The 15,539-nt window shown below is 42.1% G+C and overlaps 1 protein-coding gene across 1 annotated transcript in view; it reads right to left on the bottom strand.

Annotated features, from left to right (window-relative positions):
* The window catches only part of ATG4A (autophagy related 4A cysteine peptidase), a 50,475-nt gene that overhangs the window by 15,627 nt on the left and 19,309 nt on the right, over window positions 1-15,539 (bottom strand). The window contains exons 2-3 of the mRNA XM_032837152.1: window positions 3,328-3,438; window positions 1,855-1,926 (exon numbers count right to left, since the gene is read on the bottom strand). Of these exons, the coding sequence (XP_032693043.1) occupies window positions 1,855-1,926; window positions 3,328-3,438 (183 nt within the window). The remainder of the gene's footprint in view (window positions 1-1,854; window positions 1,927-3,327; window positions 3,439-15,539) is intronic.

Below are 15,539 nucleotides of genomic sequence, written 5' to 3'. Positions count from 1 at the left end.
CATCTTCTCTCCTGAGACGTCCCGTGCGGTGTGCCCACAGTTGTGGTAGATGACGGCCGGGTATGACTACCACCGCTAACCCAAGCCACATCATTATCTGCCTGACTAAACTTGGCTTTGCTCAGCTCCCTTCTCAGGGAATCCAGTCTTAACCTTAGTTAAGGAATCAGTGCTACCAAAAGGGAATCATCAGCTTGGTCAAAGAGATCTGGAAGGCTCTGGACTGTGAGAAACATACATTAGGAAGATCTGAGCAGCAAGAAGGACAATATAAAATAGAGGAAAGAGTCTTAGATTGGGCATCAGAAGGACTGTCTGTCTCTAGGTGCCTGATCCAAGTCTTGGATGTAGACTGGGAATAACAACACATACCCTGCTTACCATTGGGGGATACTGTGAACACTAAAGGACAAAATATCTGTGAAAGTGTTCTACAATCCACTCAGGACATGGCCATCATTAAATATGCTACTAATAAATGAGAAATGGGTCACATCTTTAAAAGGCCTAAAACCAGTTAATAAATGAAGTAAGACAATAGGTTCACTTTAAGGATGCTTGACGTAACGAAAATCCCACATAGGTGGCCAGCCTGAGCTCAATATCCTTTTTCAAGGTACCAGTGAAATCAGATAACTTGGAGTGCAGAGGAGACATCCTGCTTTCATTGTTTTCCATCCCCCTCCAATGTGGACGTGGAAAACGATGCTATGAGCACCACCTCACCAGACTGACTTTAAGAAGTGTCATCAGCCTCATAAGACTAGTGGGCCATAAGGGACCACCCTTTTCCTATGGTTGTGGGGACTAAAGGAAAGTTGCTAGCAAGATGGGGACGATTGAGCCAACACGTCAACTGGAAGGGGAAGCCCTTTGGCTATTGCTAATGACAGGATTATAGGCCACGTTAGTACAGGAAGGATGCAATGAGGCCCACATAAAGAGGAGATCTCCAATTGGCAAAACGTTGTCAGAGTTGAACTGCAAATGTTCTCAAGCCTTGTGAAGATCTCTTCACCTAGAGAAAGTTAACAGTTCAAAACCACTGGGCACTAAAGATTATTCTTTGGTTTGTTTTCCTGCTTGGAGGGCAGTGGAGTGCAAACACCATCCATGTGGACGTGGATTTGGGGCACTTATTGGAAAAGAGGATTTCACTCCAGTTCCTAGGTCCAGGTCTGCCTCAAAATCAGTCAGATAGATTTTCTCTTAGGAAAATGCTTCTACGATTTGGATTTGATACTCTTTTCCTACAGGGTACCAGGAATAGGCCACCCTACTCACAAACAGATTTTCTCTAAGGGGCGCTTATTCTCTCTTAGCTTATTGACCTGTCCTGTTTTCCTAGACAGCAGGTAGTACTCTCACAGCCTATAATTAGTTCCAAGGAAATCTATAATAATTCATCTTGCAGGGGCAAGGTGCTTTCATTTCATACAGGGAAGAAAACAAAGGAATTCTTGTCTTTCTTTCAAGGTATAATTGTCCTTAATGATCGCATAGCTCTACAGAGAAGTGGATTATAATTTAGTAAATATTATCCAAATTAGAGGTTTGACGTTCTCCTTGTTCCTGAAAGTAAAACAAGGAATGTAATCTGGTGCCTGAACTCTTGGAGCTGGACTCAAAAGTATACTGGTGTTATATCTTAACACCAAGGAACCATACACAATGAGGCACTTTGGCAATGAAACTTCCGAATAATTCCGAATAAAGTTTAAGACTTAGCTATTCCCCTAAAGCCTGTCTTCACCACAGTGAGCTGTTAATTCTGAGATTTCTGTGAAGTCACTGATAACCTCAGGCAAGCGATCTACAAGGCAGAAAGCACAGCACAACAAACGATATACCTACCAATTGGTGAAAATTTCCTTCTGTATGTAAACCATAGGCGAGCACTTATATCAGACAACAGCTTAGATTTTTCTGTAATTAAATGTGAAATTACAATTAAATCACCATATCCCATCTAAAGATATCTGCTTTTGATTTCTGGGCCAGCAGCCAACTCATTTTCAAATAACCGACTGGTCAGTACTATTGTGAGGGGGCTAGGGAAGTTTGGAGGCAACCCACTCATCTTAGCCAAGTAATTTCAGCATTCCTCCTCACCTAGGTTTTGACCAGAGCTACTGGCCCCCGGAGTGGTTCCTTCTCTCCTTCTAATAGAGCGACGTGGCCCTGGCAGGTACTAACACTGGGAGCACGGCCAAAAGACGAGGAATAGGAAAAGCAAGGATAACCCGCAAGCGAGGCAATCAGCCCCTGCCTGAATGATGACGGTTGGTTCTCTCACTGGTACCCGCTGTCCATTATCTAAAATGGTGGCAGGGGCGGGGAGGGATGAGAGGGGGGCATGCGCATGTGTGTGTGCATGTACATGTGTTTACCTAAAAAGAAAAGATACCCGCTAAGCAAATTAAGTGTGTGAATTGTGTCCGTACTACCTACTACAACTGGCATTTGTAATCTAAATGGATTCGGAACATCACAAGTGCTTTTGTGTGTTTCTTCAAAACATTTCTTGCATTGTGATCAGCTCCTTCCTATCTCCTCCTCAATGCTAAGGCCTTCAAAGAGGGTCTCTCCTCAGATAAACAGAAAAAGCAGAGTTGACTCTCTCCAAGCTCAGGCTTCAACTGGGTGCTGGGTTGTTAGCAGTGTTAGGGAAAAGGAATTCCCCAATCTGTAAGTATACAAGGGTAGGGAAGAAATATCCCAGCCTCCTTCCCACCTAGCTGCGGTGGCTAAAAGTTCTATACAAGGTCAGAGTACACTGAGACGGTGCTGACCGTCAGTGAAGATCGACAGCTAGAAGACTCCTTAGTGCGTGAGAGTTTCTGACAGCCATAGGCTGATTAGGAGTCCCCTAGGTGGCAGTATTTTGAATCGAGACAGAAAAGGACACAAGAGAAATGGGAAGTATGTAGTCCAGGCATTGCAGACTAAGTACTGGTCAGTGATACTAGGAGTGGGGGCATGGTTTATGAAACCCAAGGCTTACAGAAGTCAGTGGTTCTCCTTTAAGAAAAGAATAAAAATATTTCTGACTTTTTTCAAATCGTACCAACACTCATGACCATGTGAACTCTCCCGCCCCCCCTCCCACCCACCCAGGGACTCTTGGGGCCTTGGAAGGAACCTATGCAGGCAACGGGTTTGAGGCTTGAATTCCTCTGGCTGCAAGGTATATATTTCCACCTAAGAGTGACATTAACAGTAACCAAAGTAACATTCCACCAACCCGATAAGGAAAAATGAATGGGACCTTAACCTCGGGCACCCACCTCATTTGGGTTCTCACAGACAAATGCTACCAAACCTTACCCGTTTTGAGGAGATGCGGTTTCCCCAAGATCCATACCAGCTCATCTGTATCTGGAAATTCTTCTAAGTAGTCAGCAAAAATAGTAATCTGGTTTTCATACCTGGATAAAACTGAAAGAAGAGGAGAGAAACTTACAGCAAGATGTGACGGAGGGGGTTCGCTTCTGTGGCTTACTGATTATTCCCTCCATCCTGAAGGTGGAAGGTCATTGGCCTGAATCGTGTGGAAGCAAATCCTTTTCTTTGAGGAACAAAGATACTCAGGAAGCCTCAAAATCCTCTAGTAGAGGGATTTCCTTCTGACCACCTATCTCCACCTTCCCTTTCTCGTGGTCCCATTTGGTACCATCTCTGAATATTTAGTGATGGTCATTTCAGAACCTTTTTGTCATGGGGTCTTTTTTGTAAATTGCCACTTAGCTAGCTTCTCCTAGCAAGAGTGTGTCAAGGTAATACGGTGATACCTAATGCTTTATCTTGCATCCTTTATCTTACCTAATGCTTGCATACCGAACTCCTGCCCACGTCACAGGGGACACTGTGAGGTTTCAAGTGGCCGGTGGCTGTGGAAAGGACTATGACAAACATGGAAGATTACACAGCTCTGAAAATGTAAGATTCCAGCTAGAAGCCCAGATGTTTTCACAGTACTTTTTTTTCTTTCATTCTTTTTTTTTCATTTTTAACAGACTTTATTTTTTTAATTCTTTTTTAAATTTAATTTCTTTTCAGTGTAACAGAATTCATTGTTTATGCACCACACCCAGTGTTCCATGCAATCCGTGCCCTCCATAATACCCACCACCTGGCTTCCCCAACCTCCCACCCCCCGCCCCTTCAAAATCCTCAGGTTGTTTTTCAGAGTCCATAGTCTCTCATGGTTCACCTCTCCTTCCAATTTCCCTCAACTACCTTCTCCTCTCCATCTCCCCATGTCCTCCATGTTATTTGTTATGCTCCACAAATAAGTGAAACCATATGATAATTGACTCTGCTTGACTTATTTCTCTCAGCATGATCTCCTCCAGTCCTGTCCATGTTGATACAAAAGTTGGGTATTCATCCTTTCTGATGGAGGCATAATACTCCATAGTGTATATGGACCACATCTTCCTTATCCATTTGTTTGTTGAAGGGCATCTTGGTTCTTTCCACAGTTTGGCGACTGTGGCCATTGCTGCTATGAACATTGGGGTACAGATGGCCCTTCTTTTCACAGTACTTTTAGTTGCCATTTTATTCACATATGACTTCTGCAGAGAAGGATCTTTAAGTTGAAGATAAAAATAACTTGTTCCTGAGATTCACAGATGCCTGTGGTGATCTCTCATGATAAAGTAACTGAAAAAGACATAATTAATCTTTGCAATTCACAGGCCAGACTCTCAGAACTTGGGACCACATAATGTGGGATGAGGTAAAATTCACTTTTGTATCTCCTATGGGGAAAGAGTCTGCTCAAAGAGTTAAGAATGACTTATGAAGGGGTCCTATCTCGAAAGTTCTCTTTAAGCAATTTTCTGAGAGAAAATAATATTGTAGGAGGTAAATAAGTTTCCAAGATAGCCCACAAAAACCTATTTTAACCTGTAACCAGAGAAATCAAATTGATAGTACATTTCATAGTTCATATTTCAACGCACTGCAAGTTCAAAGCTAAGACATCTAATACATGCCTTCTCCTCTGAGCTCTTGGAGGCTCCCTGACCCCTGTGGAGAAGGGAGTTCAGAGACAGTAGGGGTCCTAGCTCCAAGCAGCTGCAGGGACTCTCCCAAAGCAGTCCCTGCAAGCCCCAGGGGAACAGTTTTCCTGTAAAAATGACATTGCGAGATATGTTTAACCCACTTGAAAGGATGAATTGTTTACTTTTGGCTTTGTTTTCTGAGGCAGGAGCATGCTGTTTTCATAGAAATAAATGTTCCTAAATATAAACGAGTCCCATATGATCATGAAAACAGGTTCACCTGCTCAAAATACTTGGTTGGAGGCTAAAGTTTTATTTTATATAATTTGTGCAAACTGAAGTTACAATCTGAAGTTATAATTTTAGAAAAACAGCTACCCAGGGATATCACCTTTCTTGAAACTTATTACAGAAGCCCAATCTTTCAGGGATTTAAGTAGCTTTTCTCCTCAGGATGTTTTAATCATTAAGATTAGAGTCTCAGACAGTATTTCAAACCTGAAGGGGTTAGAAATGAGGCAGCCATTTTGTTCCCCAGCAAACGCTCATCACTGCAGAATCTGCCAGGGAACCTGTGCCATCTTACCCTTTCTGCCACTGGCCTCGGCCCCTGGCCCAGGACCAGGAAATACCAGGCTAAAAATGACCACCAGGTCAGGCCATCCCCAGGAGGTGGTGGACTGAGGTGGCATAAGTCACACTGTGTACCTTCCCACCCTACTCTTTACCCCTCACAGGCAGGAGAAACCAGGTTAAAATGAACATCCAGTGTAGCCTAGAAACAGAGTCAGAAAATAAGGAGCTCAAGAGGAGTGCAGGAAAGGGGCAGCCTGTTTGGCATTCCTCTGGTAGGGGTGAGGAAGAGCAGCACTGGATGAATGTATAGCATGTATGCATATAAGCCTTGGGTCTTCTTTTAGTACTGGCCAGAAAAAAAAACACGCACCAAAACAAAAACGTTTCTCTATCTCCAATCCTGTCTCAGTGAGTCATGGCCCAGCCGTCTGGTCAAATTAGTACACCCCCTTAAAGCCTGTAAGAACTGTGTTGCTTCATTTGGGATGGCCCTGACCAAAATGGCCGCCAAAGAATTGTTCCCTTGCTATTCAGCCCTTCTCGGGCCAACAAGAAGGTGATTACCATCTCTATTCTTCCCAATTCTCCCCTTAGAAGATGGACTCCGTGTCAGGCTATAGCCAGACCCAGATGGAGGTACATGGATGAAGCAAATGAAAGCCAGAACAGAAGATGAGATTAACAGAAGCAAAGGGCAGTAACATGGGGAGGGTATATTCAAGAGAATCTGGTGAGGAAAGGGGAATAGGGTCGTCCACCAGGAGAACTCAGAGCAATGAAGAAGCAGATCAAGACATCACTGAGGTGCAGAAGTGAAGTCTCATTTTCCAACAGAATCACGTCTGACTAACGCAGTCCTTTAAATTTTTTTTTTCATAAACTACCTTTAGCTTGCCTTAAAAACAACAAGGACATCATCCCCCTGTGATTTTCCTGCCCTTTCAGCCTGTTGAAAGACATAGAAACTATACAGGCAGAGCTACAAAGACTGCAGTTGGGTGGACCAAGAATTTGCTTCTACAAGGTCTGATGAACAACAGGCGTCACTCTGTTCCATTTTACTTTAATAATGATTATTGCATTGAAGTCTCCGCTGGGTTGGCTTAGTGGTCAGCTAATAACTGAACCAAGATTGCCTTAAACTTCTGGAACCAGCAAGTCTCCCAGTCTTGGCCAAGAGGCTCTGTGTACATGTTGGGACATGCCTTCAACATTCAGCCAGCCAGTGGATAACTCTGCCTTAGTTTTCCCTTGTGCAGAGCTTGGGACCAGCCAGAGTGAAAGCTTAGAGCCCCGTCAGGTCTTTCCTCAGCATGCACATAGCCCTGAGCATGCATATAGTCTTCTAGATTCCCAGGGGTATGCCCAAACTTTCCAAGCTCCAATGAACACGTTATTCCTTAGCTTTTTCTTTTATGCTTTTCAGTTATCTACTGCCTCAGCCAGCTATGAAGTTAATCAATGGCCTCTATAATGTTTTTTTTCATTTGATCATTTTACTTTCAACTGAAATAGAGCTGACATACAATATTATATTAGTTCTAGGTATACAACACAGAGATTTGACAACTTATATATTACTCAATGGTCACCACAATCAGTGTAGTCACCATCTGTCACCATATAAAATCATTACAATATTGTAATTGACTATTGACTATATTCCCTATGCTATACGTCCAGTCCCCATGACTTATTTATTTTATAACTGGAAGTTTATACCTCTTAACCCCCTTCACCTGTTTTCCCCATTCCCTCACCGTTTTCCCCTCTAGCAACCACCAGTTTTTTCTCTGTAATTATGAGTCTGTTCTTGGTTTGTTTGCCTGTTTTGTTTTTTAGATTCCACATACAAGTGAAATTTTATCACATCTATCTTTCTCTGCCTGACTTATTTCATTTAACTTAATACCCTCTAGGTCCATCCATGTTGTCACAAATGGCAAGATTTCATTTGTTTTTATGGTTGAGTAATATTCCATCACACACACACACACACACACACACACACACACACACCCCACATACAATCTTTATCCTTTCACCTACTGATGGACAGTGGGCTTCTTTCCATATCTTGGCTAGTGTAAATAATGCTATAACAAACATAGGGGTGCATATATCTTTTCTAATTAATGTTTTGTTTGTTTGTTTTTGTTTTGTTTTGTTTTTTGCTTCAGGTAAATACACAGAAGTGGAATTACTGGATCATATGATATTTCTATTTTTAATTCTTTAGGAACCTCCATACTGTTTTCCATAGTGTCTGCACCTCTAATAGTTTAATTAAAAAAAAAAGCCCCTGACATTCCAAGTAAGGGCAAATAAATACAGTCTTGCAAGTGGGGTCTTCCAAGGAACCATCAGGAAGATCAAATAATGACAATTCTCTGAAAATGAGGCTTGGAGTGCCTGTGTGGCTCATTTGGTTAAGTATCTGCCTTTGGCTCAGGTCATGACCTTGGCGTCCTGGGATCAAGCCCCATGTCAGGCTCCCTGCTCAGCGGGGAGTCTGCTTCTCCTTCTCTCCCTGCCCCTTGCCCTGCTCCTGCTCTCTCTCTCTTTCTTTTTCTCTCAAATAAATCAACACAGTCTTTTTAAAAATAAAATAATCTGTGGCTTTACAGGAACTCCAACTCCATTCTGTGTCCTACAATGGCTGTCAGGGCTCCTGGCTTTCCCTGCAATTAGAAGCTCTAAATTCTCAAGACTCCTATAGGGCTGGAGAGCAAGGGATGGGCATAGGGCAACAGAAAACACCACAAAGCTTATTATTCTTACCAAAATGCAGCTGCTTTTCTTGAATAAATACTACCCAGACTGTTGCAAGCCTTTGGTAAATGTCTACAGTCCTGAAAAGGTTGATTATGGCCATTTTTGCCATTTTTTTCATTGCTATTATAGACAGAATTTTCAGAGGCCCTCACTCAGCCATTTCTGCTATGTCTTACTTTAATATGTTTTCTAGTCATTGACCAGATTTCTAAGGGTTATTTCACAAAATTGCAAGCAAATGAGAAAATGGCTTTGAATGATACATTTTCTGATAGTACTTCCCAGAGACACTTGTACGTGAGGGCTCCTAGATTCTGTGGGGCTTATGTCCCACAAACAACACAAATTCTCAAAAGTGAAATCCATGGTAACAGAATCTCAGGGCCAGAAGGTGCCTGAGATACTATGGCACATCTTCCTTATAGGCCACCTGATTTTAAAGGCATGCCAGGATACTGCTGATTCTAGAACAGCCTTCTCAGCAGTACATACATATTTAACATACTGTCAAGTAACAGCTTCAAAAACATAAGAAAATATCTAAGAAGATAGGTATGGTAAGAGTTGAATATTCACTAATATATTAATTCCATAAACTTTTACTGAGTACCTACCAAGTGCACAGAGGCTAAAACATCACTGAGCCGTAGCATCCATCCTCCAAAAGCTTTTAATCTAGTGGAGACGGTAGGTCTGGAAACAACTAATAACAATAAGTACTATAATAAAGGAAAGTGATGTAATATACAACATAGGGAATATAGTCAATAATATTGGGATAACTTTGTACAGTGACAGATGGTAATTACCCCTATCGAGGTGATCATTTCATAATATATCAAAATATCAAAAACATCAAAATACTAGGCTATACACCTGAAACTAATAGATTTATTGTGTGTCAAATATAATTCCATAAAGAAAGAAAGTGACATGGAAGGCAACCAATGATTAATTCCAACTGGGGGTAAGTGGGCCTTCTACAACCTAGAGAAGGTAGTATCTGAGCTGAGCCTTAATAGAAATGAGTTATAAGTGGGAAGGGGGAAGGGAAGAAATTCCTGGTTGAGGGAACATCAAAAAGATTGGCAAGCAACTGAAGGTGGGGTGGGGCTGGGGGGAGAAGAGAGAGAGAAAGAGAGATACAGAGAAAGAGAGAGGGAGGGAGGGAGACAAAAATAACCTGCAATTTGGAAGTGTGGATGATTAAATTGGAGCAGAAAAACAAGATGTGGGGTAGGGAGATAAAGTGTGATCTAACCAGAACATGTAGGACTCATGGGTTTGGTTGATAGAAGAAGGACAGGGTTAAAAAAAAAAAAAGTGGAGGAAGTCAACCTGCACAGGGATTGTGAAGAGGGACATGGTAGACAGCAGGTGGATTAGCAGAGCCTCGGGAGGCAGGTGGAATTCAAAACAACAAAGTTCAGCCTAAAATGTGCCTTCACCCCCCTCCTTCTGGGTCCACTTAGTGTTCTGGCCTTGCCAGCCTCTGCCCACCCAGGCACAGGCCCTCCCCATCTGCATTTCTCTCCCTCCCACTGCCCTGCTTTCCTGACAACCAAGAACCTAGAAAATAGAGAATTGGACAACAATCCTCATCATTTCAGGAGGGACTACCACGTCCCAAAATGCAAGTTTTCTTGAATGTATTCAGCAAATCAAATCCTAGAGATGCTGAGTTGTCAAATAGTGCAGAAGACATAAGGATTTCTCTATACCACTATAAACTTTGGCACCCCAAGAAAACATTTATCATTTTAGACTTACAATACAGAATCTTAACCAAAGGGTTAGGCTTCAGTGGGACTTTATGACTTAGGGAGATTCTATTTAACTGACTAGTGCTGGTGGTGGTGGAGAGCAGGAGGCTGTACCTGACAAATTTCAGGGCAAGTCCACAAAGGGATAACCAGTCCAGTTGCCGAGGGACCATTGTTCAGTGACTGAGAAATGACAGTACCCTCTACAGCTAGAAAAACCAACTGGGCCATAAATAACTTGGCCCCACAAAATAGAACATTTCTTACAGATTTCGGTCAATTCATCCTACTGATAATGGTGGTAAGAATCAAATTAAATGCAAAATTGGACTCTCTGGTTTTCCTTTAAAGTGACTCTTTTGGGGGGTGCCTGGGTGGCTCAGTCAGTTAAGGGTCCGACTCTTGATTTCAGCTCAGGTCATGATCTCAGGGTCATGAGATCAAGTCCTGCCTCTGGCTCTGCACTCAGCGGGGAGTCTGCTTGAGATTCTCTCTCTCCCCCTTTCCCTCTGCTCCTCCCCTGATGCTCTAAAATAAAAATAAATCTTTAAAGTTATTTTTTTTTAAACTCATTGCCTCTTTATTTTTGTTCTTCTCATTTCAGGACAAATTATTGTCTGTTTTCTGCTGACTGAAGCACATTTAGAAACACCCATGAAGAAATGGGATTCCATGCATGAACTGGTAAGGAATACACCTACCACTCAGATCACTGCCCCTCAAATTGCTGCCCCTTTTTGCTTTTGACAACGTAACTCTGCTCTTTTTGAAGATATTCCTTTTTTTTTTTTCAGAAGAATAAAAAGATGCCACTTTGGTAAGGCTTATCTTCATTGATAACACAAAGAAGGGAGGACATTGGATGGATGGATGGATGGATGGATGGACAAAAAGTATTTGATTGGCTTTATAATTCAAGACTTGAGGCAACTATCCCACAAACTGAGGTGAGAATCACCTTGATTATCAACAGGTTTTGTTGTTAAGACTCAATCTACTTAGTGCAAAGCGTGGTTGTATTCCCAAGGAGTACAAGTTGCTGTCATGTAGTGGGTCCAAAAAAAGTCTCCATGGTATTGTATCTTTGATTTTGGACAGTGTCCAAACCAAAAGAACAGGAATGCTCAAATATAGAGCTCATGATTCATGTGGGAATCAAGATATCATGAAAATGTTTTGCCAAAATGAAGAATGTATCAAACAGTATTTCTCTAACATAAAAAACTGTGGGGCCACCTGGGTGGCTCAGCCAGTTAAACATCAGACTCTGGATTTCAGCTCAGGTCACAATCTCAGGGTCATGGGATCGAGTCTCAGGTCAGGCTCTGTGCTGGGCATGAAGCCTACTTAAGATTCTCTCTCTCCCTCTCCCTCTCCCTCTCCCTCTCCTACTTAAGATTCTCTCTCTCCCTCTCCCTCTCCCTCACCCCGCATGTGCACATGCGCACTCTCTCTCTCTAAACAAAAACAAAAACAAATAAACAAACAAAAACTAAAAACAAAAACAAAATGTAGTTTTTATGGCAGGTGAAGAAAAGGAGGAATCACCCCTCACCCCTCTCAAAAATAGCTCTAGCCAAAAAACCCTAAAATTTAGGTTCTAATCCTACGCTGCCACCAACTAGCTGTGTGACCTCGGAGAACTTACTGCAGCTCTTTGGGCCTTAGATTCTCCATCTATAAAATGAGCAGTATGTTTTTCAAACAGCACATCATAACTCCTCAGCAGGCTATGAAATCTACACAATGGGTCGCAACCAGCATTTTTTTTAAAAATGACATTAAATACAACAGAAAAATATTAGAACATATCACATGTAATAAGGATTCGTACCATTTCATGAGACTCATTTGTGTGTAAATAAACTGGGTAGCAATACATAATGTATTTCCTATTGTACTGTTGGATCAAAAAAGTTAGAAAGCCAGTGGTCTAGACCTATACTGTCCATACAGTAGCCACTAGCTATACGCAGCTGCTCACATTTAAATTACCTAAAATTAAATACAACCAAAATGTAAGTTACTCAGTTGTACTAGCCCCATTTCAAGCACTCAACAGCCATGTGTGGCTATTGGCTACCATACTGGACAGCACAGCTATAACAAGTTCTACTGAGCAGGTTTATCCTAACAACCTATCTATGAAGGTAGAGGTAGGATGGGTTTTTAGGAGGGGTACTTCAAGCTCTGGGGAAAGAAGATGGGTTTACTTGTCTCTCTCTCTTAAGAGAGTCTGTATGTGAATTTCTAAATAAGTAAGCCAACAATTATTTACTAAGTTCTGTACTTGGTTCTGTGAGGGATATACAGGAAGTAGCTTCACAAATAGTCACTAAATTTAAATGAGCAACTGAAGGCATCATAAAAGCATAATATCTAAAGATATGAGCCTTACATCCATGAAAAATCTAATAATAAAAGGCACTGCATAAGCAAGTGTTGATAATAACTGAATGTGATCAAAATTCAGAAAAGGGGGAAATCAATGAGCATTAGAGCCATCAGAAATGATTTCAAAGAGGACATAGGATTTTAACTGGTGCTTAAATTATTGCTTCAAGTAGGATGAACAGAGATAAGACAGGAGAAAATTCCAGATTAGGGGAATGCTAGTAAGTACGTGTGTGTCAGAGAGGGGGCTAAGTTCTGGAGAATACTGGGCGATGAGATTAGCGTTGTGACTCAAGACTGGATGGTAGAGGGTATGAAGCAAGCTGGTAGAGTCCAAGTCTCAGTCATGCCACTAAACAGCTTTCAGAGTCCTCTCATGTGATGCTTGAGACAGCCTCTTGAGGTATCCAGGGCAAAGATCATTACTTCCAGTTTAGAGTTGAAGGAACTGAGTCTCAGAGAGGGGAGGAGTCTTGCCCAGAGTCAGCGAGCTGTATAACCAGGATTCAAACCGACTTAACCTTACTCTCTGTCCAGTATTCTTCTCCACTATACCTTGCTGTTACAATAAAAGCTGGGTCCAAGGCATTGGAGACAAGGGGCAGGAATGAGAAAGTTGTTGTAATAATGCAATAATGCAGACACGAAGCATTGAAGCCCTGGCCTAAGGTGGCAAGAAATCAGATGCTCTGGTCATATAACATACTATAAAACAAACTGACAATGCAGTCCCCATTGTTTATAGGGGAGAGTAAAAGTAGACTGCCCAAGGCGAGAAGAGTATAATTATTTTTAACTGGAAGTGATCTAAACTACCCCAAAGGAATAAATCTTAGCAATATTATTCATATACTTTGTCCAGATTTTTCCAGACAGCTGAAGGCAATGTTTTGGACACGGTTCCTAAGCAAACAACTCTTTATGTGTCTATGCATTTTTATGAGCCATTTCTGTCTTGCTAGTGTTTCCTTCCTCTGTCCATTTCAATGTTCATTTCTCAGAACTAATTGGTCATATGATCTCTTACTCATCTAGATTTCCAGTGAGAAAGGACTAGTGCAAAAAGGTCAAGGAGCTACAGGCCTTGAAGTTTTTCCATGCTATTTATTTAGTAAAAATAATTATTGGCAAGTTAGTTAATAATAGTTTACTAAAAAAATATTAAAATACAGCATTATCAGACTAAACTTAGAGGATCTCTTCACCTGTGTCACTGAGCTGCTCAAAAATTTCACCGGGCTTCCAAGATTGCTCCAACTGATAGGAGTCACATATGAACTCATCAGCCTGGAATTTAAGGCTCTCTCCTATATGGCCACCTCCTACATTTGTATTTGTTCCCTGCTGCTCATTACTCCTTCAGGAGATCTACTCTTTTCAGCCAAAAGAAACCATGTGATACATTGGAGGCTCTCTGCTCATTCATGTCCTACTTACACTTAAGTCCTACCTCAAATGCTACTTTCTCTATGAACACTTTTTCCTCAATTTTTCCACCAAGAAAATGGCTTCTTCTAAGCTGCTACAGTCCCTTATTTTTATCTCTTTTATGGCACCGGGCACTTTGTTCTCTAGAGTAGTGTTATTTTCAGGCATGTCATATCTCTGTTATTGGAACAAACTCCCACCTCAGTCCATGTAGTGCTTCTCTCCATATCCCCGAAAGCTCCAATCATAGGGCCTTGCAATAAGTTGTCCCCTAAGCCCCATCAAATGTTTATGGGATGAATGGGCACACTGACAAAAGTTGACAAGCTGGTTTATATGTCTGTGCAAACATCCATTAAACAATTCTTTGTGGAGGACCTGCCATATGACTGACATTGTACAAGGCCTTGGGGAAAGTAAGATGTGTTAAGCAACTCCAAGTCTGATGGGAAGAGAGAAAGAAGGAGAGTTTGTTTTTATGCGGTATGGTCAGTGTTGGCAGGCGGAGCTAAGGAAGCACAGCAGAGGACCATCTAAGCCAGCTTGGGTACAGAGAAGGCTTGGGGAAGAGAGGTGATGACAGGACTTAGCCTTAAATGACCAGAGTTAAGCAAATATGGTAGAAGGATGTTCCAGGCAGAAGAGCAGCTTGGACCCAAATGCCAAGGGCTGAGAGACTATGCAACAGTGAGGCCACATGGAAACTGGCAGGGGTTGAGGCTGGAGAAACAAACAAGCCCAGGAGATGTTGGCCTTGGAAGCCTTGGTTAGGCTTCTGGACTTAACCCAGGCTTCCTGGAGCCCCTGAACACTTTCAAACACACTCAGGAGGAAGTCTGGGCATCTCCCTATGAGCAGAATAGAAACGGTGCAACAAGTAATTGCCTGTAATACCAATCTTAGTTGTTGGTTTTTAAACATTATCAAATTAGCTTCTGTTAAGGAAAAAAAAAAAAGCCTAAAGTGACCATCTTTGTCAAGGAAGGGGAGAAGGTGGATCTCTGTCTTGGGGCACGCTCACTGGCACAGCACAATGGCAAAAACTCTGGAGTCCTCCCCAGGAACAGAAACTCTCCACTTCATTTAGGGCACTTGCCCAGTTTTTCCCCTCTGTTTACAATCACCTCACCCACTTCCCAGACCACGGGAAATTTCTCCATACCCTTTCAACATCACACTTCATTAGGAAACACTGCCAGCAGGCATATGATGTTTAAAAATTCTTTACCTTTGATGTCATGTAAAACTATACTGCCAGAGTTGAGTTTTTGGATTGCATAAAATTATACATGTACCTTCACTTTCAAAACAAAAGATGTGTTCCAAGTTAACCCTCGGGTAAAGTTCTGTAAAGTGAACCTGATTTTCCAACACTATTTTGTCATTATTTGAGCCATGGTGCTCCAAGAAGAGACAACTGTACTCCATCTCAAAAAGATGCAGCTTGGGTGCCTGGGTGGCTCAGTGGGTTAAGCCTTTGCCTTTGGCTCAGGTCATGATCTCAGGGTCCGGGGATTGAGCCCCGCATTGGGCTCTCTGCTCAGCAGGGAGCCTGCTTCCTTCTCTCTCTCTCTCTCTCTGCCTGCATCTC

This window comes from Lontra canadensis, unplaced genomic scaffold (genome assembly GCF_010015895.1).
Source record: "Lontra canadensis isolate GAN:19392208 unplaced genomic scaffold, GSC_riverotter_1.0 scaffold96, whole genome shotgun sequence".
In the NCBI taxonomy this organism is placed as follows: Eukaryota; Metazoa; Chordata; class Mammalia; order Carnivora; family Mustelidae; genus Lontra; species Lontra canadensis.
This window is presented reverse-complemented; position numbering and strand designations above follow the sequence as displayed.